We start from the raw sequence: 23818 nt of genomic DNA, 5'->3' as shown, positions 1-23818 counted from the left end.
CATGCTGAGAATTCCCTGCTACCAGAATACAGAAAAATTCCCACCAGGCACACCCCCTGCCCTGGTTCCCATGGTTGCCAATATGTACAGCAGACTGGTCCAGTCTGTCCCACATCCCATTCAGCTCTCATACATGTCAATGGGCACTGAGGCCTAGTTCAACCCAACCAGCCCCATTATCCAGCTCACACACCTGCCGGTGGGTGCCTATCTAGTCATGCCTGCCCAGTCCTGGTTCTCATGTTCATCAGTCACAGTAGCAACCCAAGAGGGAGGTGCCCACTATTTCCCTACTGGGCCCACTCCCACATTTTGCAGTCTCCAGATGGTTCTGCAGTTTAACTTGACAGAATTTGCCCCCCATGCCAGCATCTGCCAGCTGGTGCTGCGGCAAAGCCCAACCAACCCACACCCATTCTGACTTAGGCATGCAAAGAGTTGCCCCAACTAGGCTGCAGCTCCCACTGGTTTATGTGGCCAACTGTGTGGTGGGGTAGGACTGGACTGGGCAACACCCATTAGTTTGCACAAAGGACAGGGCTGGGGAGAGAAATGACCCAGCAATTACAATCACCAGTGTGCATATAAGCTGATTGGGGCAACAGGCTGTGCTGGTCCCTGATTTGGCAAGCACACACAATAATTAGGTCTGGGATTGCCTCAGATGAGGTTTCTTTGGGGATCCCCAACTGAACCAGAGAACTCAGAACTTCAACCATGGAGAAAACTGCAGGGTCCATGGTCTGACCATGGAATGATTGTTATCAGTGACTTAGATGAAACAGTGGACAGCATGGCCAATTGCACATGGAGGATACAATGACACATTAGAACCTGCAGAGGATACCTGGTACCACAACAGAGGATGGAGGACAGAACAAATCAACTACCCCATCCATGTGTTGGCAGTGAAAATCTAGGCAAATGGAGACTTTAAGATGGACTATGTCAGCCAGTAGATTCTGGAGAGATTTCGTTGTGCCTGGAGTGGCGAGATCAGCGGCAATTCAGAATTGTTGAATTATAAACCACTTGAGCGGAGCCCTTAGAGCAGGCCCTTCATCGGGGACCCGGGATGGTTGGGAGGCTGGGTGTGGCTTTTCCCCTTATTGTCCTCCCTTCCCCCAGATACAAGAAGGAAAAAAAAAAGAATGCGATAACAATGGTCTCACCCACTTTCCTCTTGTCCTTGACCCTTTGCGCCCTAATCAACTATGTAAACAACAAAATAAAAATACAGAGAAAAAAATCAATTGAACGAAAGAAAAAAAAAAAAACAGGAAAATTGTTTGTCATTCAGGAGCTGGTGGGTGTTATCTACTAAATGCATCCTAACCGGCCTGACCTAGGCTCAAGCTGAGAGCTGGATTCAGGCCCCTCACACGGGTGGAAAGGGCCCATTTGCTTCAGCCTTCCCCTGTGCTGGGCGGACCTTGCAGCCAGGTGCCAGAAGTAGGTACTCTGACTTGGCTTGGGGGTGTTCTAATTTCTAAATAAAACACCTGCTTCTTAGCTTGCAGTTTCTGCCTGACTGCCTGGGATCCCCTCAATGAACACAAGTCCCGTATTCCTTTCAGGACACACACACACACACACACACGTAAGTAAATACTTAGGAAAAAATGAAGCAAAACATTGATGGTTTGATTGACCTATTGTTTACTCCCTTCATTCCGAAAAGGACTGAAAATGGCCTTCGCAGAGGCACACTTACAGAACACCTGGCTTTGAAGAGGCAGTTTGGAATTCCCCTAGAAAACACTGCCCCACTAGCAGGTGAAGAAAGCAGTGTAACTTCCTCGGCACTGAAGCTGAGAAGCACCACCCGCTGGAGGCAGGGAGTGACTCCTCCCAACACCTGTGAGATGCCAAGTTCACCAGGGAGCGGGGCTCGGCTACCTCCAGTCACAGCACGGCTGCCTTGGTGTCCCTGGCCTCATCCCAGAAAGGATCTTTACACACACACACACACACACACACACACACACACACACACACACACACACAGCTGCAAGGAATTTGAACCTGGATGAAAACGCACAAGAAGCCATGATTGCTGGCCCTGGATTGGTGAGGACACACACTTTAACCATGGCATGCAGATCCACAGCCAAGATCAAGTGCAGCCAGGCTGGGCTCTCTGGCTCCAGCCTCCTCCACCAAGCCCGCTCTGTGCATAGCACTTCTGGATCCGGGCCAGCCTTGCTCTCGGCTCTCACCCCCTTCCCAGTGAAGGCAAGGTTTTCTGTCCCTCCGGGCCAGCCTTGCTCTCGGCTCTCGCCCCCTGCCCAGTGCAGGCAAGGTTTTCTGTCCCTCCCCTGCAGAACGCTGCAGGGCAGGGTCTGCAGCACTGGGTGGGGAGCTCCTGGAGAGAAGCCAGCGAGGGCCCCCACGAAGACCACCAGCAGTGCCGCATGATGCAGGCCTTGTCTCTGCTCTGCTGCCTCCGCTTGTGCCGGAGGCCAGCTCCAACTGGAGTTCAAGTTCAGAACTCGAGAAGGGGGTGTGGAGTAGGCAAAAAGGGACACAGATACAATCACTTGGTGCCCTCTGCCAACAGCTCAAGAAGCTGTCCGTTTTATTTACTCAGACACATCACAAACTTCTGCACACACGTGTGATTTTTCTATTTTTAACTCAATGACCAAGCTTGCATGCATAGATGTTTGATTAATTAATTTTTTACTTCCTGGTCAACTAGGTGCTCTCAAAGAAATTCTGTAAGTTACTATAATCATTTTGTTTTTTTATAATCAGTTTTTTCAAAGCAAGCCATTATTTATTCTTCAGGAGCAACCATTAGGTGACAGCCAGGACTCCAAGGCCAAGGCACATGTGGCTACCTACAAATTAGTAATACATTCCCACTACATTTCTGTTTCTACAGCTTATCTATCACTTAATGGGATAAGTGCATTCAAAAAGGAAACAAAAAACTCATGACAAAAAGTTTCATACATTAAATCCCCCATAACTGCAGGCTCTATTACCCCATAAACAGTCAAACAATAATTAAAAGCATATCTATATAATATTACTTAAAGCACCCTATAACTCTTTTAGCCAAAAAATCATAAAAGTGGCTAAAACACTTACATTTGCTGTGCTCCAAAGAGTTGCAAGGGCAAGCTAACCTTTAAGGTCATAGTAACTATATCACCATAGCAGTTTCAGCTTATACTCCCATCACTTCCATTAATTTTTAGGATACTTATCAAGCCATTTCCCAGAAGGTATTATCAGCAACATTAACTCCCGGGCTCACATCGGTTGCAAAAGTCATCTTTTAGGGGCAAACAACAAAGCCTCAATAGGTTACAGAATTCTTAGTGTGGTGGTTGAGCATCCATGCAAAGAGGGGTAAGACTGTGTTGAGGCGGTTGGAGAGACATCTGCCATGCTTTGCCATATGGCTGGAAACTCCTCGCGGCCTTGCCGACAGGGGAGCTGTTCTCTTCACACCTTCATGTCATCCATAGCCACTGCACGGATACCAGCACACTGGGGCATCATTGCCAAAGCCACCCACTCCTGAGCTGCTCAGAGTAACTTGCTCCCAGGCTGGCCTGCACCGACAGTGCCTCTGCACAAAAAGTAGCCTGCAATGCCCTCTTGTGTCCAAACAGAATGGGTGACGTTCTGTACAGGGAATGGCAACACCTGCTGTATGAAACTGGTTGTTTTTATTTTGTATAACTGCATCTTTCGTGAATATGGATGTGCTTTTGTGTGATGCAAATGCCAAAGGGAAAACTCACAATATGTAATAAATTGAGAAACCCTGATGACTGTCCTCAATCCAATTCCTTTAAAGAAACAAAGAGATTTAGTGGGGTTGACATGGTGGCATAGCAAGCACTGGCATCTGATATGGGCACTGGTTTATGTCCTGACTGCTCCACTTCTGAAACACCTCTCTATTTATAGCTTGGAAAAGCAGCACAGGATGGTCCAAGGCCTTGGGTCCCTGCACTCACATGGGAGACTACGAAGAAGCTCCTGGCTCCTGATCAGCTGAGTCCTCGCCATTGTGGTCATTTAGGGAGTGAACGAGATGATGGAAGACCTCTCTCTGTGTGTTTCTCCTTCTTTGTAGAAATGTATAAATCATTTGAGAGATCTTCCATCTGCTGGTTCACTCCCTAAATGGATGCAACAGCCAGTTCTGAGTCACAGTGACCTCCCATGTGAGTGGCAGGGGACCAAGCAATTGGGCATCATCAACTGTCCTTCCAGGTGCATTAGAAGGAAGCTGGATGGATGTTGAGCAGCCAGGACTCAAACCAGCATACCGATACTGGATGCCCACATCACAAGTAGTGACTCCATCCACTACCCACTGACTCCAATTCTAGTACCTTGTGTGCAGAACTTTAGGACACGTGGTCTACTGCCTTTGGGAAAAGCAGTGTTAGACTCTCCTTATTCTGGGACAACCAGTGGCTCATGCAAGAGTAAACCAAACCAAAAACACAAACAGGTTTAGATGGTCCACAATGAAACAATGCACAGTACATTTCCTTTAAATGTTGCTTTTAATTGCTGATACATTGAGTCAATTTTACTGTTTAGGAGAAATTAGTTTTCTTTTTTACAGAAAAGATTTATTATTTGAAAGGCAGATTTTACAGAAGAGCGAGAGATCTTCCATTTGTTGGTTTAGCTTCAATGGCTGCAGTTGAGCTGATCCAAAGCCACAAGTCAGGAGTTCTTCCAGGCATCCTACCTGGATGCAGGGGCCCAAGGCTTTTGGCCTTCCTCCACTGCTTTCTCAGGTCAGAGCAGCTGCGATTAGAACCAGCATCCATATGGGATGCCAGCACTCCAAGCAGAGGATTAGCTTGCTGAAGCATGCTCTTTGCTAGACTCCAGTTCATTTTGCAGTTTCTAAACATGATAACTTACCTCCACATTCCTTTGTCTTGCCATTGAAGGATTCATCACCTTGATTCCCGACACACCTCTTCCAGGGGCTCTTGGATAATCTTCCAAAATCATGCACACTGGTAACGACTCTGCAGTGTCTTCCTCTGAAGAAATACCCTTCCTTTTAAACACCACCCTCCTGTCCTGCTGACCTGCTCCAGGGGGATGCTCTGTTAGACTTCAGGAGGGTGTGTGCGCCCGAGCTGAAGCCACTCCATGCCCAGGTTAGCTCCACGGAGAACAGAACCCCAGGGTCACATGCAGCAACCTGTTTTCTCTTTGTCTGACTTCCTGTCTGGGGCCTAATGGTAACATACGTGTGTGTGTATGTGTGTGTGTGTGTGTGTGTGTGTGTGATTGTGACTGCTTTGGAAGGAGTCTGATTATACAATATTCACCTAGGCTGGGGAAACCAAATGAAGGCGACATGAAGTGTGTGTGTGTATGTGTGTCCTAAGTGTGGTTTTAGAAAGGGAAAAGCCTTTTAAAAATGATTTATTTTTGTTTGAAAAGTAGAATAACAGAGAAAGAAGGAGAGACACAATTCTTCCATTTGCTGGTTCACTCCCCAAGTGGCCACAATGGCCAGAATTGTGCCAATCCAAAGCCAGAAGCCAGGAGTCTCTTCTAGGTCTCCCAAGTGCATAGAGGGGCCTTAGACATTGGCCATTCTCTGCTGCTGTCTCAGGTTATCAACAGGGAGCTGGATGGGAAGTGAAGCAGCTGGGATACTAACTGGTACAAAATGGGATTCTGGCACTGCAGGCAGAGGTCCAACCTATTATGCCATGGCATTGGCCTCCAAAAGTTTGTTTTTAAAGTGCTGCATAAGATGGGAGTTTGCACTCTGGGGGGACTGGCAAGGCCCGGGGTTGGCAGAGGAGCCTGCTGGTGTTCTGTTGTGGTCTCTTTCAGCAGGACGCTGGCTCAGGGACCCACACTCCTGCACTAGGCCCAGGCAGTGTAGGAGACAGTGGGGGAGGGTAAACCTGTTGACAGCAGAGCAGCTTCCAGGATGAAGGACATAGGCCCTGGTACCCTCCAATACCCAGGAACAATCTAAACTTGGCACCTGCCACCTTCAGGCAGCACCTCTAGGGGGCCGGGGGAGGGAAATCACTGGAACAGACTGAACAAAGCCTCTTTTATTAGAATCAAAGACACTGTTCTCTGAGAAAAATGCCTTCCAAGTGTTAACAACATCCAGCAGCCAGATCTTCCAGGAGATTCTGCAGAGAGCCAAGTCCTTGTGGAATAAGCGAGCAAGCAAACCCATGACAGACACCGGCCAGCACTCTGGGTGGACCCCTCAGGTCAACCCGAGGCCCCATCGGCGTGTGTGAGCCACCCTCAGAAGTCGGTCCAGGACGTTCAATGCATCACATTCTGCTTCACCTGGAGAGAGGAAAGAGCGAGAACCAAGTGTTACCGGATGCATTCCTTCTAGGAGATGACCAGGGAGACTCCTGAGCGACACCCTGAAGGTGCTGAGTTGCCTCCAGTCACCTCGGTATGCTGATTTGGTTAAGGTGCAGAGGGCCGCGCTCTGCTTCCGACAGGTGCAGTGGAGTCAGCCAGGAAGCAGCGTTTCAGCAACCGTGCACTGCCACCTGGCAGGAGTCTGACACAGGTATGCGATGCTGCCCGGGGATAGCAACAAGCACGCCGGTGCTGCAGCAGTGGCTGCTATTAAGACAGAGCAGGTTGAGAGCAGTTGGGGACCTGAACGCTGGGGCAAAGGAACGGGGACCTGCCAGCATCTAACACCCCTGAGCCTTTGTCTCACTTCTCCATGTAGGCCACAGCTGATCAGGAAATCCATCTCCAGGTAACAGCCGCTGGGTGAGCTTGTAATTCATGACCTTTGGGTATGCCTGTCTTTGCTTGGAATTATCTGGATGTGGCAGAGGAGATAAGATGAGGCCCAGGGCCAACAGTGCTGCTCAGCTTAATAGAGGCAGAAGGCAAGGCTCAGAACTATGGACTCTGTGGTGACAGCAAACACGCTGGGCTGACATTCTAAAACCTTGCACTTGATATGCAGGTGTGCTCCTGGGTCTGGACCCAGCAGTCCAGGCAGCTGCAGCCCATCAAGCACGGCTCCCTGCCGGCTCTAGCAAGTGGAACGGATTCTGTTGTCCTGCTAGGCTCCACCGAGAACTGATTTCAGAGGCTGGGGGTCTTTGTGCGATTGGGAGAAAACGCATCTCCTGAAGTGGCTCTGGATGGCAGAGCGAGGGCGCAGCGCAGCTAGGCTGGGGAGTGTCCAGGCTGGCTGTAAGGCTCCTGCAGGCAGATCCCCCGAAATGTACTACCCCCACCCCAGATCGGGATGAAGCAGTTCTGGTGGTTGATGCAGGGTTGGAGCACTGGGGTGGGAGAGCCCTGAGCGCAGACTCAAGTGGACGAGGAACAGTTAGAGGACCTGGCCAGACAGGGCAGCTGTGGACACTGCCCATCCCCGGATCTCGGTGTGCAGCTGCTTGAGGACAAGGGGAAAATGTTGTCACCAGCAGCGGTCACAGATGACCTGTTCTACTCACTGTCCCAGAGTGCAGCCTAAGGAGGAAACAGCAGTGTCATTTAGGTAAGTGCTGTCCTTGGGCATACACAAAGCTACCCGCACTTCACAGATCATGGTATCCTGTGAATGTAAACACCTCGAGGAGCAGCCCCACCGGAGTCCCTTCTTGGATAATCTGGTACCTGGTCATGCTACTGTAACTGCTGCCTCTCTGTTCCGGGATGGCTGGGGCCAGTGCCGTGGTGCAGCATCCTAAGCCTCTGCTTGCAGCACTAGCATCCCATATAGGCAATCTATTCCACTTCCCATCTAGCTCCCTGCTAATGGCCTGAGAAAGCAGTGGAAGATACTGGGAAAGCAGCAGAGAATGGCCAAAGTGCTCAGGCCCCTGTGCCCACGTGAGAGACCCAGAAGAAGCTCCTGGCTTCTGGCTTCGGACTGGCCCAGGTCTGGCAGTTGCAGCCATCTGGGACATGACGAAAGAGCTTTTTCTTTGTGTCTCTGTAACTCTTTCAAATAAAATAAATAAATTTTTCTTTTCTCTTTTTATAGGCAGGATGTCTATGCTAGTTTTAGAAAGGAGTGCCCAAGCCTCCTGCCTGGCATGCGTGGCAGCCAGATAGATGCCAGTAGTGCTGGAATCTTGGTGACACAAAAGCAAGCTAGACAATGCTGCCTAAACACCTGCTCTGGCCTGCACTGTCCCCTCGTCCTCAAGCTTTGCTGTCCTGATGGATTCCCCCTGAGACCATCCGACTACTACAGCGCAGTAAAATACAGGATGAACAAACACCAAGAACTCCAGGCCCCAAAGGGGGGCTGGCCTCCTCCCCTTGCTCTCCCCAGTCGGTCACAGCAAGGACAAAGTGTATTGCAATCACATGGGATTTGAGGACTGGCCGGCTCCACACAGGTAACCCAATGGGGCAGGAGCGCCTGAGGATGAGAAGGGAGCTCGGGGCTTGGGGGCACCCCTGCTTCCCAGGTTTCTCTGTGCCCTAGCACTGCATCTGACAGTGAGCTCACAAACTCAGCCTCTGGGCTGGCGCAGCCAGCAGCACGAGCCTGATGCATACCAGCTGCTTCCGTAGGATACATCACTGTCACCTACTGTTCAGGCAAATGGAGGCTGGTGTTGGCCAGAATTCCTTTACTCGGATGCCAAAGTGGCCAGGCCTTCTTTCCTAACCCTTTTCCCCTTCCCACTCAGCTTCTCTCACATTCTCTCTGGTGATTCCTCTGTCCCAAGCATCCACTTCCTGCTGGAATGAACCACATCCCTCACCTGGAGGCAGAGGGATCAAATGGGGCCACCTGCTCAGATATGCCTGGGGCACATTCACAGTGCAGAAGCCGTCCAGTCGGCTTGTCCTGGGAAGACACCCTCCTGGGTGGGTGTTGCTGGGCTCTGCTCGGAGCCATCGGTCAGGATTTCAGCCTGTGCCCAGGCCTGCAGCTGGAGTTCATGGTGCTGTGAATGTAGGTGGGATTCTTCTGTTGTTGTTGTCGTTAAGCTCTAACTGAAATGTGCAGATGTCTTCAAGCACCATGTTTAGTCCTCACTACTTGGAAGGCACAGTGTGAGGCAGCAGGTTAAGCCACTGTTGGTGACACCAGCATCCCATATCAGACTGCTAGTTCAAGTCCTGGCTACTCCACCTCTGATCCGGCTCCCCGCTAATGCAAGTGGGAAATCAGTGGGAGATGGCCCAGGTGAGATGACACCCAGGTGAGAAACTGTACCTGACTTTGGCCTGGCCCAGCCTACTCCTGGCTGTTGTGGCCATTTGGGGAGATCTCTTTTTCTCTCTGTCTCCCTCTTTGTCACTCGGCCTCTCAACTCAACAGAACAAATTATTCTTTTTGCAAAGTTACAGATTGTTTAATCTCACATTACTTAACGTGAATAATGGCAAGATATCGCCACTTCATACTTTGTAAAATATTTTTTTTAAGATTTATTGATTTTTACTTGAAAGTTGGAATTACAGGGCTTAGAGCAATGGCTCAGTGGCTAAATCCTTGCTTTGCATGTGCCAGGATTCCATACAGGTGCCAGTTTGTGTCCCAGCTGCTCTACTTCCCATTCAGCTCCCTGTTTGTGGCCTGGGAAAGCAGTAGAGGACAGCCCAAAGTCTTGGGGCTCCTACACCTGCATGTGAGACCTGGAAGAAGCTCCTGGCTTTGGCTTGGCTCAGCTCTGGCCATCGCAGACACTTGAAGAATGAATCAATAGATGGAAGATCTTTCTCTCTGTCTTTCCTTCTCTCTGTAAATCTGTCTTTCTAATAAAAATAAATAAATCTTTTAAAAAGAAAGTTATATAGAGATAGAGAAAGAGAGTGAGAGATCTTCCATCTACTAGTTCACTCCCTAAATGGTTGCAATGGCCAGAACTGAGCAGGTCTGGACCTGGAAGCCAGGAGCTTCTTCTGTGTCTCCCATGTGGATGCAGGGTCTCAAGGCATTGGGCTATATTCTGCTGCTTTCCCCAATCATTACTAAGGAGCTGGATCAGAACTAGAACATCCGGGACACAGGCCAGCACCCATACGGGAAGCCAATGCTCTGGCCCTTTAAAAGTATTTCAACGTAGTTGGTTTCCTTTGTAGTCCCAGGTAATTGACACACTTAAAAATACCCTGAGTAGGGGTCAAGGGGTCCAAGGCATAGGCAACTTGGAAAGCTTGGAAAGCTGCAGAAAGGACAGAGACGGCCCAGTACTCACTGAAACGTGACATTGTAATATTCTTGAGGCGTCACAATCTTAGGCCCGCCAAAGTAGTCAAGGACCCAAATATTGGTGATATTCAACTTGGCAAAGAACCAGTTGTGGCTGGAAGGCCAGGTCTCCATCTCAGGGTGCCGTGTGAATAAGGACTGCTTGGCAAGGGTTGCTTCTGTTTCATTCACCTAAGAGACATCAGTACAACAAGCATACTCACAGCATTTTGCAGCACATACACATACATACATACATATCTTTAAAAAGAAAACATGAGATTTCAGCATTCTACGATCCCTCAGAGTTCAGCTAGTTGTAAAAGTTGATCTTAAGGAACCCAGAGAAAATAAAGGACGCCTGATACCATCACCAGCAGATGTGCAGAGATGAGAAACCATTAGGAATACCAATCTTCATTTCGAGCCACGGGGTAACTGGCCCAAGGTGCTTTCTCAGAATGCAACTGGTGCCTGAAGCACACAGCACTGGCATCGTCACTCCATCACATGTACACATGAATAAACATGGCTAGAATTGCATGTGAATGGGGAAAAGTCTTTAGTGGGGTTCAGGAACATTTGTAGCTCCTCCCCGTTCCTTGGCCCAGAAGATACCCAGCTGCACAGCTGCAGCCAAGAGTGACAAATGAAATTCCTCTGAGGTGTTCCCAGTCCTTGACTGTCAGGGCCAGAGGCAAGTCTGTCGGGTCCACCTTCAGATGGCATGCTGACACCTGCTCGCCACCTTGCCTGGGAACTTCTCCCAGCCCACACTCATCCCAAACCACCCCAGGGGAGGTCTAGATTTTCAGGCACCTATACCCCTCTTCTTGGCCCAATACAAAGGCAAGGAGCTCAGGCAAGGAAAGTAACAGAATGTGCAACACGCTGGAGTAGCAGGATGTGGTTGACAAGATGTTCCTTAAATTCACAGAAAATGGAACCATTTAGGCATATTTTGTTGACAACATTTTGAAATCCATGCCAGTTTTTTCACAGCGCTCATTTCCCAGAACTTTCCTAAGATCCCTCCTATTACAACATATGCTAATATTATCCCAATCAAAACCCACTTGTGCTTTATCCTCAAAAAGTTCCTTCTTTCATTGCCAATGAACAATGTTCTTCTGAGGCCACGTCCCTCCTTGGAGGACAATTTCTTACCTTCATCACGGAGCCTGACAGCATGATGTGGACACAGAGGGGACTTTGGGGATCAAATCCCTTCTTCCTGCAGAAGGCAGTCTGTGCCAAGGACAGGAGCAGGGTGGCATGGGGATTCTCCTGTGGGGAGAAAGTTCAGTCTCACTCATGGGAATCGTGATTTCTGGATGGGTAATACACTTTACGCATTGCGCACACCAAGTCCCTAGAGCTAAACCATCTTGAAAAACAGGGAACCATGCAACAATACCTTCACACTGAGAGGGAAAGACATTTGCTGGTCAGAGACTGAGCCTGACATCCCCTTGCAAAAGGCAAGTGTTTGTATGTAAAATTAACTAATTCACAAGGACTCTTTTCAGGGATGATGCTGTAGTGCAGTGGATAGAGCATCCGCCAGCATCCCATAAGGGAGCTGGTTTGAGTCCGGTTGCTGCACTTTGGATCCAGCTCCACACTAATACACACAGAAAAAGCTGTGGCAGATGACCCAACTCCTTGCACCCCTGCACGTATAGATGACACCCTGGAAGACACTCCTGGCTTTGGCCTGGCGCAGCACTAGCTGTGGCAGTCATCTGGAGAGTGAATCAGCAGATGCAAGATCTCTCTAATTCTGCCTTTCAAATAAGCACATCTTGAAAAATTTTAAAAATATATATTTTTACATAGTCTTTTACTTAAACTTTGAATTTGTTCCACATTTATCAGAAAAACTCCAAGTACCCAAATTCCGGGCAGGTCTATACCCTTCATGGAAAGATCTAAAAGGTTAAATTCTAATACAAATCCAATGCAGAAAAATAACCACAGTTGCTCCATCAACTAACAAGTTGCACAACATAAGCCTGAAAGCAGCTGAGTCATGCTGCATGGCTATCTTGGGTCAGCAGAGGCAGCCACGTGACTTGCAAAACCCCACAGAAGTTGCTCACTCCTGCTCTGGCAACAGAAGCAAATTTCTGCTTCCATTTCAAAAAGTGAGGCCAACAAATTTCCTCAGTTCTCTTATTCAGACATCAGCTTCACAAAAGGCATTTTTGGCCCATGAAGCTTACAGCAATATTCCTGTGGTGCGTTTCCGACTACTCGATCGTTCGGTCCTAGGGGGTCGTGGTAGAAAGCTTTGCCACTTGGCAGCAATCCTGGGTCCCAGTTAGCCAAACAGTGGCTCTCTCGAAACGACCGGGCAAGGCCTTGCAGGAAGATAGTGAGAAGTCAGGAGACTTGGGTAAGGTCTCTTCTTTCTCGGGTCTACACTATACAATGTGGTGAAGAGTCAGACATAAACTAAGGCTACGAGATGGGAAACAAAGCCCCGGCTGAGGTCAAGGTTGCATGAAACGGGAGTTCCTTGTAAGAGAGCTGGCCCCCACAGCCCAGAGGCAACACATTCTAAACAGACATTCAAAATCAGGGCAGGAGAGGGAGGACAGATTACAGACAAGGGAAGCAAGACTGAAAAGCATCCAACTGGGAGAGCATAAGCTGCGAGGAGGGTGGGAAAAAGCAGACAGGCTCTGGGAGCAGTGATGTTGGAGTGGGACAGACTGGCTCAAATCCACGCTGAGGAGTCTCGGCGGGATTTTGCAGACCAGGGCTTCCAAGACCACCTGCTTGGGGAGCATGGAAAATACTGATTCCTAGGCCAAATCACCAGCCAATTATTTGCACTTAAAAAAAAAACAACACTATTTTTATTCATTTGAAAACGAGAGGCAGGACAGAGAGAAACCAGCATTCCCGCCTGCTGGTTCATCCTTAAAGCGCCCACAACAGGTGGGGCTGGGGCAGACTGAAGTCTAAGGTTAGGAACATCCAGGCCTCCTATGTGGATGCCAGGGACCTGGCTTCTCATGTCACACCTGCCACCTCCCAGGGCTGCATTAGCAGGAAGCTGGAACTAAAGCAGAGCCGGACTCAGACTCCTCTACGGGATGCAGGTGCCCCGAAGCCACCCCTGGCATTTACATTCTGAAGAACCACCTGGTATCCGGTGGGCACAGCACAGAAGTGATTTAAGAGTTACCCTGGTACTTCTAAACATAAGGTTATAAGGACTTCACCTAAAAATGGGTGGGAAAGTTGCCAGGCATGGTAGCTTAGTGACTAAAGTCCTCTCCTTGCACACGCCAGGATCCTATATGGGTGCCAGCTTCTATCCCAGCTGTTCCACTTCCCATCCAGCTCCCTGCTTGTGGCCTGGAAAAGCAGTCGAGGACGGCCCAAAGCCTTGGGACCCTGCACCCGCGTGGGAGACCTGGAAGAGGCTCTGGGCTCCTGGCTTCAGATCGGCTCAGCTCTAGCCGTTGTGGCCACTTGGGGAGTGAATCAGTGGATGGGAGATCTTTCTAGCTCTCTTTCTCCCTGTAAATATGATTTTTCCAATAAAAGTAAATAAATCTTAAGGAAAAAAAAAAGATGCGTGGCAAAAATAGAGAGGAAGGAATAAGGGTGCAAACAAAACAGTAAAGGAAGACAGCGTCTGGGAACAGTGAGCTGGTGGGGATGGGGAGGGGTAAGAGAATGGCAACCCTGAGTGCTAAGAAAACAACTGTCTTCGGGCTGAGACACAGAGGACCTACAGTGTTAGGACCTGTTAGGCTTCCCAGGCCTAATTTTCCAAATCTGCTGAAGCTGGGCACAGCCAGGGCATCTAAGGCTGGTGGGAGGGTTACTGCTCAGGAAAGCCCTGCACCTGGCAGATCCCAGTCTACTGAAACAATGCATTGTAAATTTCACCAAGTGCAGGTCTCCCACCCACCCACCTTCTCAGGATCCACCCAGGCCTCTGCATCTCTCCCCAACCCCACCCCCCATTGAGCAGCTTAAGAAGGGACTCTGCCCGATGCCCGAAGGGAATGAAGCTGGCTTCTAACCCTGTGCCCTGTCAATGCTTATACTCTGTCACTCTCCATCCTGACAACCTCTGCCCAAAGTCCAGTCTCTTCTACATTACCTGGCTGCCTCCCTGCCTTGTTGCAACCCTAAAAATCCCAACACCATGCTCCATCTACTGTCTGGAAATCCTTGTCTACGTCAGGGTCCCTGCCTGGTCTCGCAGTGTGAGCTTCTCTAACCCTACCTTAGTGTTGAGAGGCTGTTCCACCAAACAGGGTGGAGAGGGAAATTTCAAGGACCCTCATCTTCTCCTCCTCTGTTTTTCTCTCTTTGGGACTCACCCCCACCGTCTTGCACATGCCCCTGCAGTCGTTAGCAGTCCAAAAAACAGGACCTTGCGCTCACAAATTCCCCCAGACAGACAACTCTATCAGTCACAATGGAAAATGCAACTATGTCCAGGTAGGTATACCTCTCTCCATCAGTTCCTTTCACATCATCCATCAGACTCGCCTCCTGAGTGAAGCAGTCAGGAACTGAACTCCTAAGGCTGACGCTAACCCCGCCAACCACGCCCCCACGCCTGCCTCCTCCTTACGCCTGCTCGGCGCCCAGCTCAAAACCATCCTCATGTTCCCAAACATTTTTCTCAGTCTCCTTCTTCTCCCAGGCTCCCTCCTCCCCTCCCCTCACTGCTCCTTCACACTTCCAACAAGCTCCTTCCAAAAGGTTACCCCTTCTTTCCAAACCTTCTCCACCCCCTTCTTCCCCTCACCTTCCTCCTCTTGCCCCTATAGCCGGTTCGCTGCACCCCTCTCTGTGAAGTGGCTGGGGCTCGGGTGTATTCTCTTCATTAAACAACGTAGCCTCACTGCTTCTAGTCTAAATGGCCGCCCTCCCCTGCCACCATCACCCCGAGGGGTGCACATCTGTTCTGATGAATTCCATATCCCTTTAACCCTTGCGATCTCTCTGTCACACATCTAAATTCTTTCTTGCACAAATACAAAACCTATGCTTCAGCCATCTCTGATCATATATTTTAGAGAACCAGCCAAGCAACACAGGAACAGCGGTAGGTCCTGAGCAACTTCCCCGTGAGGTGACTCTAAGCATAGCCTGCTCCCGGTCTTTCCCCTGCCCCTCGTCAGGTGGCAGCCCAAGGCTTTGCCAATGTCTCACAGAGACACAGGCTCACCCATCCCCTTTGGCCTCTCCCTGCTCTTTCAGCCAGTCTCTGTGCCACATGTAGGCAGGAGGAGCATCCTACCAGACATGCAGGCCAGCTCTCTCACACTCCCCACCTGGGTCCCCTGACCCTATCTACCACACCCTCCTCTCAGAGGCTGCAGGTGGAATCGGGGCTGGGAGGAGAGATGCCGACCTTCCCCATTACAGCACACCGACACCACGAGCCTCATTTCCCCGCCCTCTTTGCCACCATTTTGAAAAAGACATCCACAAGAGCCGGGCCTGACACTGTATGTTCTAAGCTCATGTAGAGATGGCTCCCTGCAGCATCGTGATTTCCAATCTCCCCCTCAAGTTTTTGTCAACTGACAAGGTGGCCCCCTGGCTGCTCTATCTATTTATTTATTTATTTTATCTATCTATTTATTTATTTTTATTACAAAGTCAGATATACAGAGAGGAGAGACAGAGAGGAAGATCTTCCCTCTGATGTTTCACTCCCCAAGTGAGCCACAACGGCCGGTGCTATGCTGATCTGAAGCCGGGAACCTGGAACCTCTTCCAGGTCTCCCATGTGGGTGCAGGGTCCCAAAGCTTTGGGCCGTCCTCGACTGCTTTCCCAGGCCACAAGCAGGGAGCTAAATGGGAAGTGGAGCTGCCGGGATTAGGACTGGCGCCCATATGACTTCAAGGCTAAGACTTTAGCCACTAGGCCACGCCGCCGGGCCCTCTATCCACCTTTAGTCTCTGCCCACCTTTTGAGGATCCCCCCTTGTCAGTGCGCGACTTGTTAAACTAGAGAGCTTTCTGATCTAAAAGTGCAAAGATCAGCGCAGCCTGCTTTGCTTCCTAAAATGCTATAAACTGCTGAATCATTGTTGCATTCATGACTCCTTGAGATCTTTTCTCATCCATAACATGATTCTCAACAATATCCATGTCTTCTAAGGAAGCGCTGTTGATACTATGCCTAAAAGTCCTCTCCTCTGGGCTGAATATTTTCCTAAGACTTCTAAAGTACACAACACTTCGGTCAAGTACGTGTTTTCTTAATTCCTCCAAAAATTCAAAAGCTGCAGTTACTAATGTAGGTAGCAAAATGTTATGCATCTCAGGAAAGTTTTATACGTTTTTTTCTGCTTTTATTAAATTTAATTGGGGGGGGAGGCAGCACAACGGCTCAATGGCTAAATCCTTGCCTTGCAGGCACCAGGATCCCATATGGGTGTCAGTTTGTGTCCCAGCTGCCCCACCTCCCATCCAGCTCTCTGCTTGCAGCCTGGGAAAGCAGTTGAAGATGGCTCAAGGCCTTGGGACCCTGCACCTGTGTGGGAGACCTGGAAAGGCTCCTGGCTCCTGATTGGCTCAGCTTAGGCTCTTACGGCCACTCGGGGAGTGACCAGCAAATGGAAGATTTTCTCTCAATTTCTCCCTCTCTCTGTAAATCTGCATCTCCAAAAAAATAAATTTAAAAAAAAAATAAAACAATTAAAAAGTTAATAACCTGAATATTCAAGGAATTAATTTTACCTGCCTATTTTTTAAACATTAAGTGATCACCTTAACTCTGAATAAATCTGGCCCACAGTTTTGATTAAAATGACCGGTTTCAACCTCTGGCACTTCTTTGGATTTAAAACTTTCAAATTGAGTCTTTGACCTTGAGGCTTCTGGCTGGATCCCTGCAACTCTCAAAAGACACGGCTCTCAACTGGGAGGAAGAACCGTCTGAGTTCATCCACATTGTGTAAAATACATTGTTAGATCATTAAATGATGCCAAACTCAGGCTGTGCCATATCAAGCTTGCTATTTTAGGCACTGGGGTTATTCACTGCTAATGGGACAAGGTGTGGTAACTTTACCAAGGCGCTTGCCTGCAATCCCCTGCTTTGCCTCACGGGGTCCCTGGAGTGGTCTGTACCTCCACTAACAAGCAGCTTAAGAAGGTACCCTGAGGCCCAGTGTGGTAACCTAGCGGCTAAAATCCTCTCCTTGCATGTATCCCATATGGACGCTGTTTCATATCCTGGCAGCCCTGCTTCCTATCCAGCTCTCTGCTCTCGGCCTGGAAAAGCAGTCGAAGATGGCTTTGGAGTCCTTGGGACCCTGCACCCTTGAAGGAGACTCAGAAGAAGCTCCTGGTCCCTGGCTTCAGGTTGGCATAGCTCTGGCTATTGAGGCCACTTGGGGAGTGATGAAATATCTTTCTCTCTGTCTCTCCTCCTCTCTGTATATCTGGCTTTGTAATAAAAATAAAATCTTTAGGGCCCAGAGTGGTGCCCTAGCGACTAAAGTCCTCGCCTTGAATGTGCCGAGATCCCATATGGGTGCTGGTTCTAATCCTGGCAGCCCCACTTCCCATCCAGCTCCCTGTCTGTGGCCTGGAAAAGCAGTCGAGAACAGTCCAAAACCTTGGGACCCTGCAGCTGCATAGGAGACCTGGAGGAAGATCCTGGCTCCTGGCTTTGGATCGGCTCAGCTCCGGCCATTGCGGTCACTTGGGGAGTGAATCATCGGATGGAAGATCTTCCTCTCTGTCTTTCCTCCTCTGCATATCTGACTTAGCAACAAAGATAAATAAATAAATCTAAAGACAAATAAATAATTAAATAAAATAAATCTTAAAAAAAAAAAAAAAAAAGGAATGTACCTTGCCTGCCGCTCAAACAGAATGCAGCCCAGCTTCAACACGTGCACCCCCAACCCCGTTCAGTCTGGGTGGGCCCAAGCCCCATTCTCGTAACCTTCCTCACTCTGATCCCCCTTTTCCAAGCTGCCTCCTTGCCTTCTTGGAACCCTCAAAGTCCTAAAACCTAACCAAGGAGGGAGAGGCGGGTTTTGAATTTGCACATGTCACATCTGAGGTTGTGGCACACGAAGGAGGTGAAAATGACCACAGGCAGGAACCCAACTTCAGAGAGGTCAGCAAGCGAGGCCAATGTGGAAGTGAATCTGAGTAAATGGAAGTGGCACCCCAAGAGTGTTATGTGATCTGTGATTCATACCGAAAAGAGGATTTTAAAAAGGAGGCTTTAGGGAACACTCGTTTTAGCACGTCAGAGAAATAAGTCAGGACTGGCCAGAAGAGAGAACTGTACCACGAGAATGCCAAGAAGGAAGGGAGGCCAGCAGTTGGAGATCTTGCCACAAAAGAATGAAACCCTGACGTTTCATTGCTGACTCACCGAGTCCAGCGCCAACCGGCAGCAGCACCATCTTCCTATAACACTTACTGTACAGACATACCGCCAAGGGAAAAATACCCCCAAGAAACATGAGGCACCAAACCCATCTGGGTGTCTTAGCCCACCCCCCAAGTCAGAGCGGTCCTCAACCCAGGTCTTCCTGCTCCTTCCAGGCTACTCGACCCCAGCAAGAGGGCATAAAGTACTCCTTGGAGATTCGAAGGGGGACCAAGAAGAGGCAGCACACACCGAGGTGACCGGTCAGCTGGTAGGACCAGGGTCAGACATTCTAACGTGGCCCTCGCGGACACCTGAACTCCTACGTGAGTTCCTCACCTACGTGTCTTCCTAACGTGGGTAGAGACCTACCTGGCAGCCAGCATGGTGCCCACAGGTGAGTCTCTAAACTGCAATCTTTTTTTTTTTTCCCTTAAGGCAGCAAAAGTTTATTCCGTAAGAAAGTACCATCCTGAGAATATAAGGTTGGACACCGAGCATGAGGGGAGGACTCGGGCCCGGCCCAGGCTCTCGGGGCTGAGATCCCACACAGGGTGGAGAGCAGAGGAGGGCACCCACACACTGCCAGGAGACTGCACTTGTGTGACGGGACTGTGCAGGCACGGAGTGCGCCATCTCAGTCTCGTCTGCGCCACTCGCTGTTTTGTCCTTTGGACATGATGAGACCTTGTGAAATTTTTTGTTTAAACAGGGATTCCTTAAGATTCATCCTGAGCTAGCAATTTCTTGAAGAATTTTATCTTGGGCAAGTAATCCCTCTGGAAATCCTTAGGAAACATCACAAGATAAACAGGGGCCTTTCTGGATTAACCTGTGGATGCAATTTTATTTTTTTTTTTGAAAGATTTATTTATTTTTTATTGCAAAGTCAATAAAAGACAGAGACAGAGAGGAAGATCTTCTGTCCGATGGTTCACTCCCCAAGTGACCGCAATGGCCAGTACTGTGGCGATCTGAAGCCAGGAGCCAGGAACCTCCTCCAGGTCTCCCACGCGGGTGCAGGGTCCCAAGGTTTTGGGCCGTCCTCGACTGCTTTCCCAGGCCACAAGCAGGGAGTTGGATGGGAAGCAGGTCTGCCAGGACTAGAACTGGCACCCACATGGGATCCTGGCACATTCAAGGCGAGAACTTTAACCACTATGCTATCACACTGGGCCACATTTTATTTTTTTTTAATGCTTATTTTTCTGAAAGGCAGAGTTAGAGAAATCATCCATTTGCTGGTTCACTTTTCAAATGGCCGCAATGGTCGCGGCACACCCAGGCCAAAGCCAGCAGCTTCATCACCGTCATCCACACGGATGCCAAGGCTCCAAACACATGGACCATCCTCAGCTACTTCCCAGGCCATTAGCAAGGAGTTAGATCAGAAATGGAGCAGCTGGTATGCAAACTGGTATCCACCCAGGGTGCTGGTACCACAAGCAGAGGTTTTATCCACAAACAGGCCCCTGCATGCAACTCTTCAGCAGGTGGAAAAACTTAACTTTTCAACTTTCATAGCTCTTGGAGATGCATGTCTCTCAGGATATAACCTACCTGTGTTGTTCTTTCCCGTTCTGGGTCGGGCCATAATACTAAGCATTTTCTCAAACAGGCAGAGGAATAAGCAGATGTGTAACTCTGATAACACTGCCATTTTCTTCTTCTTTTCTTCCCATTTAACTTTTGGCTGTCTGCTGCTTCAACATCCCCCTGACAGACACAATCTGCCCAGATCATTCTGGGCGTGGCAAGGTTGTCTTTCAGGCTGATTAGTCCTTGCCTGTGTAGGGCTGCCTGCAGCACTGGAGTCTTAATTCCCTCCTTGTGGAGATGGGGATGATGACCACAGCAGCTCCCTAACTCTCCACTCCAGCTATGTAGAAAAGCAGGCCAGAAAGGACTTCCACCTGCTGACTCCCTGCCCAGGGACCCAAGTGCTTGAGCCTGGGATGCCTCCAGGGTGTGCATCAAGCAGGGACTCGAACCCAGGCACTCTGATGTGCAATGCCAGTGCTCCGAGTCAAGTGCCCAACTTCCACCCACATAGCACCTATTTGTTTATAGCAGTGGTTTCTCCATCTTCCCCAGTTAGTTAGTCAGGTAGAGGGGATGGAGGTGTTTAGAACCAAAGCGTCTTTACACAGTGCCTTGGTCCTGCTTTTTTCAATGTCTTCCGGGTAGCTGACTTACAGGCGAAGTTGAGCATCTCTGAAGTAGAGTGAGTTGGTGTTGGATGAAGAGCCCACAGGAGTGGAGAGGAGTGGAAATAGGAAAACAGTGGGCAGGGCCATCTCTGCTTTGGCTAAAGTGAGCAGCCGCCTCTGCTTTTCTCAGAGAACGTAGGCCTCCAATGCCAAGTGCTCTTCCAGTTTCTCAACAGGAGGTCCAAGTTTGGACTTAGGCAGACTCTCAATGCTAAATGTTGTAAGTAAACTCCAACTTACTGAAAGCAAAGTCAGGTTTTCTGTGAGCCAAAGAAAACCAGTGTGTGGGGTGTTCGTTTCTCACGGCCACGGGTCTGTGAGACACGGTTCGAAAGCAGACAGACCTGTGGGGTCTCTGAGTTTGACTTTTTGTGAGTGATGTAACCTCTCCAAGCCTTGGGGGATTAGGATTAACAGGATTGCTGGGAGAGATGATGAACAGAAAGTGAGTGGAACTGAAGTCATCCTGACAGAGCAGGTGCATAACTAATCATTCCTTTATCTTTATTTTAAAAATATATACTTTCCTTGTTAACCTCAAATTCCAGATCTTTGTCCAAGAGAACCTCGTTGAATCAGGCCCCATTCCTAGATCAGCGTGGCTATAGCCTGAGATGAGTGTTCCCATCCTTGGGGCAGCAGAGGCCCACCAACCAGACTGCTTCCTGCTGTGCTGACAGCCAATAGGATCACAGGTTCAAGTCCTGGCTGATTCACTTCCCACCAGCCTCATGCTGCAGCATCTGGGAAAGCAGCAGAGGATGGCCCAAGTACTTGAGTCACTGCGCCCACATGGGAGACCCCCTGCCCTGCAGCAAAGCTCTTGGCTCCCCCATCAAGGCGTTTCGACCACCCAGGAGAGTGAACCGGAGGATGGAGGATCTCTCCTTCGCTCTAACTCTGCCTTTAAAACAAATAAATGTTTAAAAGAGGAAGAAGGGCCCAGCGTGATAGCGTAGTGGTTAAAGTCCTTGCCTTGCAGGTGCCAGGGTCCCATATGAACGCCGGTTCTAATCCCAGCAGCCCCACGTCCCATCCAGCTCCCTGCTTGTGGCCTGGGAAAACAGTCGAGGACGGCCCAAAGCCTTGGGACCCTGCACCCGCGTGGGAGACCAGGAAGAGCTCCTGCTCCTGGCTTCGGATTGGCTCAGCTCCAGCCGTTGTGGCCACTTGGGGAGTGAATCGTCGGACGGAAGATCTTCCTCTCTGTGTCTCCTCCTCTGTATATCCGCCTTTCCAATAAAAAATAAATAAATCTTTAAAAAATAAATAAAAGAAGAAGAAGAAATGATCAACATAGTGTTGTCTATGAGCTGCTTGCTGCTGGCAGGAAAATCCTCAATTCGGAAGCAGACATTAAAAAAATAAAAAAACCCCAAACAATAACAAAAAACCGAGACACCCAAAGCCACCCCTGCAAAGCGCTTAACAACCTAACCATCTCTATGCCCTAAAAAGCCTTTAGTAGTAAGAGCCCAGCAATGCAGACAAGGTTTCCCAAGGTGACTCAGGGATGGGACATCCCGGGATACCGGGAAGGAATTCGCCCAGGTGCGCCTCCCAGTGCGGGGGACGTACGTGGAGCTCCCGGCCCTGTTTCTGGGATGCTGCAATGCCCTCCCCACTGGCACGGATCATACACGACCAGTCTTGTCTGGAGCAGCCACGTTGTCCCTTGTGGGAAGAACTCCGGCGCCCCGACGCCGCCGCCGCGGCCCCTCCGGCTCACCTGCAGGTTGTGCACGGTGAGTTGCAGCGGGCTCAGGTAGAAGTAGGGCACGCCGGTGCTCGCGCCCGGGACCCCGTCGCTGAGCGAGAGGATGTCTGCGAAGGCCTGGCCGTGCACCTCCTTCAGGGTGGAAATGGTGCCCAGCGCGCCCCAGTCGCAGAGGTGCGCCACGAAGCGGGCCACGCGCGCCGCGTCCTCGCGGGGCGGCAGCGGAGGCAGCTGCGTGGCCGGGTCCCAGTCCCCGTGGTCCCGGCCGCCCCGGCCTCGCGCCGGCGACACCAGCAGCGCCCAGAGCGCCAGCGCCAGCAGGGCGGCGAGCAGCGCGCGCGCGGAGCCCACGACGCGCCCGGTCATGGCTGCGCGTCCCGAGGGAGTCCGGGCGCCTTCACCCCCGCTCCCGGCCCCGCCCCGAGGCAGGCCACGCCCCCGGAACGGCCAATCAGTGCGCCAGGCCCGAGAGGTGGGCGGGGTCTCTGGGCCACCTGCGGGAGGAGCCTCAGGAGGAGCTCCTCGGTCTGAAACGCGACCTTTGTTTTGTTTAGGTTACAGACGGAAAAAGCAGACTTGGAGGAACTTAGCAACTTGCGCCAGTCAGACTTCTGGCACTAGACCCTTCTCCTCGCGCCCCTTGTTTGAATACTTTTGCATTATGTCTATCTGGCCTCCTGGAGGACAGAAGCGCCTCCCTTCTGTTTACTTCCTGGGCAGTGCCAAACAGCAGTAAGGCTGCCAGTAGTAAAGGCAGAAACCCCAAAGTTCAAGCCGCTGGCCCAGGAGACTCTCACACACCAAGGCCTTGTCCGTCTCGGTGCCCCACGTCGATGCCCCAGGTTCGGGGGTCTTTCATGAGCTGGGGGTGCTGTCCTTGCCGGACGCCCCGCCCCACGGAAGTGGCACTTCTTTGGTTTCTTCCCAAAAGGACTTTCCCATCCTTTCAGGGCTGCTTTTCCTGTCCCGGAGATGGGTATATAAGGTCAACCTCCCTCCAGCCCCGCACCAGCCGGTGCAACCTCTATCGTGGACAGTTTGGGTCACATCTTCTGACAGCGCGTCTTCCTCTTCTTGGTCTTATCTCAAACTCCCACTGTAGTTGTTGTTATAGTGGTTCCACATCTGTGTCGGTAGCAAGAGTTTTGTCAGCTTGACCACATCTGGCTTTGACCCACACCTGGCCCTCTGAGGAGGCTGTTTCCCAAAAGGAATTTGACCCAGCTGCCCTGGCCAGTCACGCGAGTAGGTGTGAGCAACAGGTGTCTGAGTCAAGTCCTTGCCGTCCCACACCCAAGTTCCTGGTATCCAGCGCCAAGTTCTCAGACTGCGGGATC

The 23818-nt window shown here is 50.3% G+C and overlaps 1 protein-coding gene across 2 annotated transcripts; it reads right to left on the bottom strand.

Moving 5' to 3' along the window:
* Window positions 1-6053: 6053 nt before the first annotated feature.
* Window positions 6054-22884, bottom strand: LOC131478828 (protein CREG1-like). 2 transcript variants are annotated; one of them, XM_058659393.1, is made up of 4 exons: window positions 22494-22879; window positions 11339-11458; window positions 10179-10363; window positions 6054-6321 (listed from the first exon to the last, which is right to left on the bottom strand). In XM_058659393.1, the coding sequence occupies exons 1-4, from the start codon at window positions 22845-22847 to the stop codon at window positions 6318-6320; spliced, it is 663 nt and encodes a 220-aa protein (XP_058515376.1). In that variant the 5' UTR covers window positions 22848-22879; the 3' UTR covers window positions 6054-6317. The 2 variants fall into 2 exon arrangements, with proteins under 2 accessions (XP_058515376.1, XP_058515377.1); XM_058659394.1 differs by lacking the exon at window positions 6054-6321 and having other exon boundaries at window positions 10175-10363; window positions 22494-22884.
* Window positions 22885-23818: the final 934 nt, after the last annotated feature.

Source organism: Ochotona princeps, unplaced genomic scaffold (genome assembly GCF_030435755.1).
Source record: "Ochotona princeps isolate mOchPri1 unplaced genomic scaffold, mOchPri1.hap1 HAP1_SCAFFOLD_5626, whole genome shotgun sequence".
Taxonomy (NCBI): domain Eukaryota; kingdom Metazoa; phylum Chordata; class Mammalia; order Lagomorpha; family Ochotonidae; genus Ochotona; species Ochotona princeps.
The sequence above is the reverse complement of the archived record's forward strand: the minus strand, read 5'-3'. Positions and strand labels throughout refer to the sequence as shown.

Bases quoted from the DNA above. Each gene is read 5' to 3' on its own strand.
- LOC131478828 (XM_058659394.1), bottom strand. From the start codon at position 22,847: ATGACCGGGCGCGTCGTGGGCTCCGCGCGCGCGCTGCTCGCCGCCCTG. The intron at 11,459-22,493 runs GTGAGCCGGAGG...TTCTCCCCACAG, and splicing joins TCACCGTGCACAACCTGCAG to GAGAATCCCCATGCCACCCT. The intron at 10,364-11,338 runs GTAAGAAATTGT...GATGTCTCTTAG, and splicing joins TGTCAGGCTCCGTGATGAAG to GTGAATGAAACAGAAGCAAC.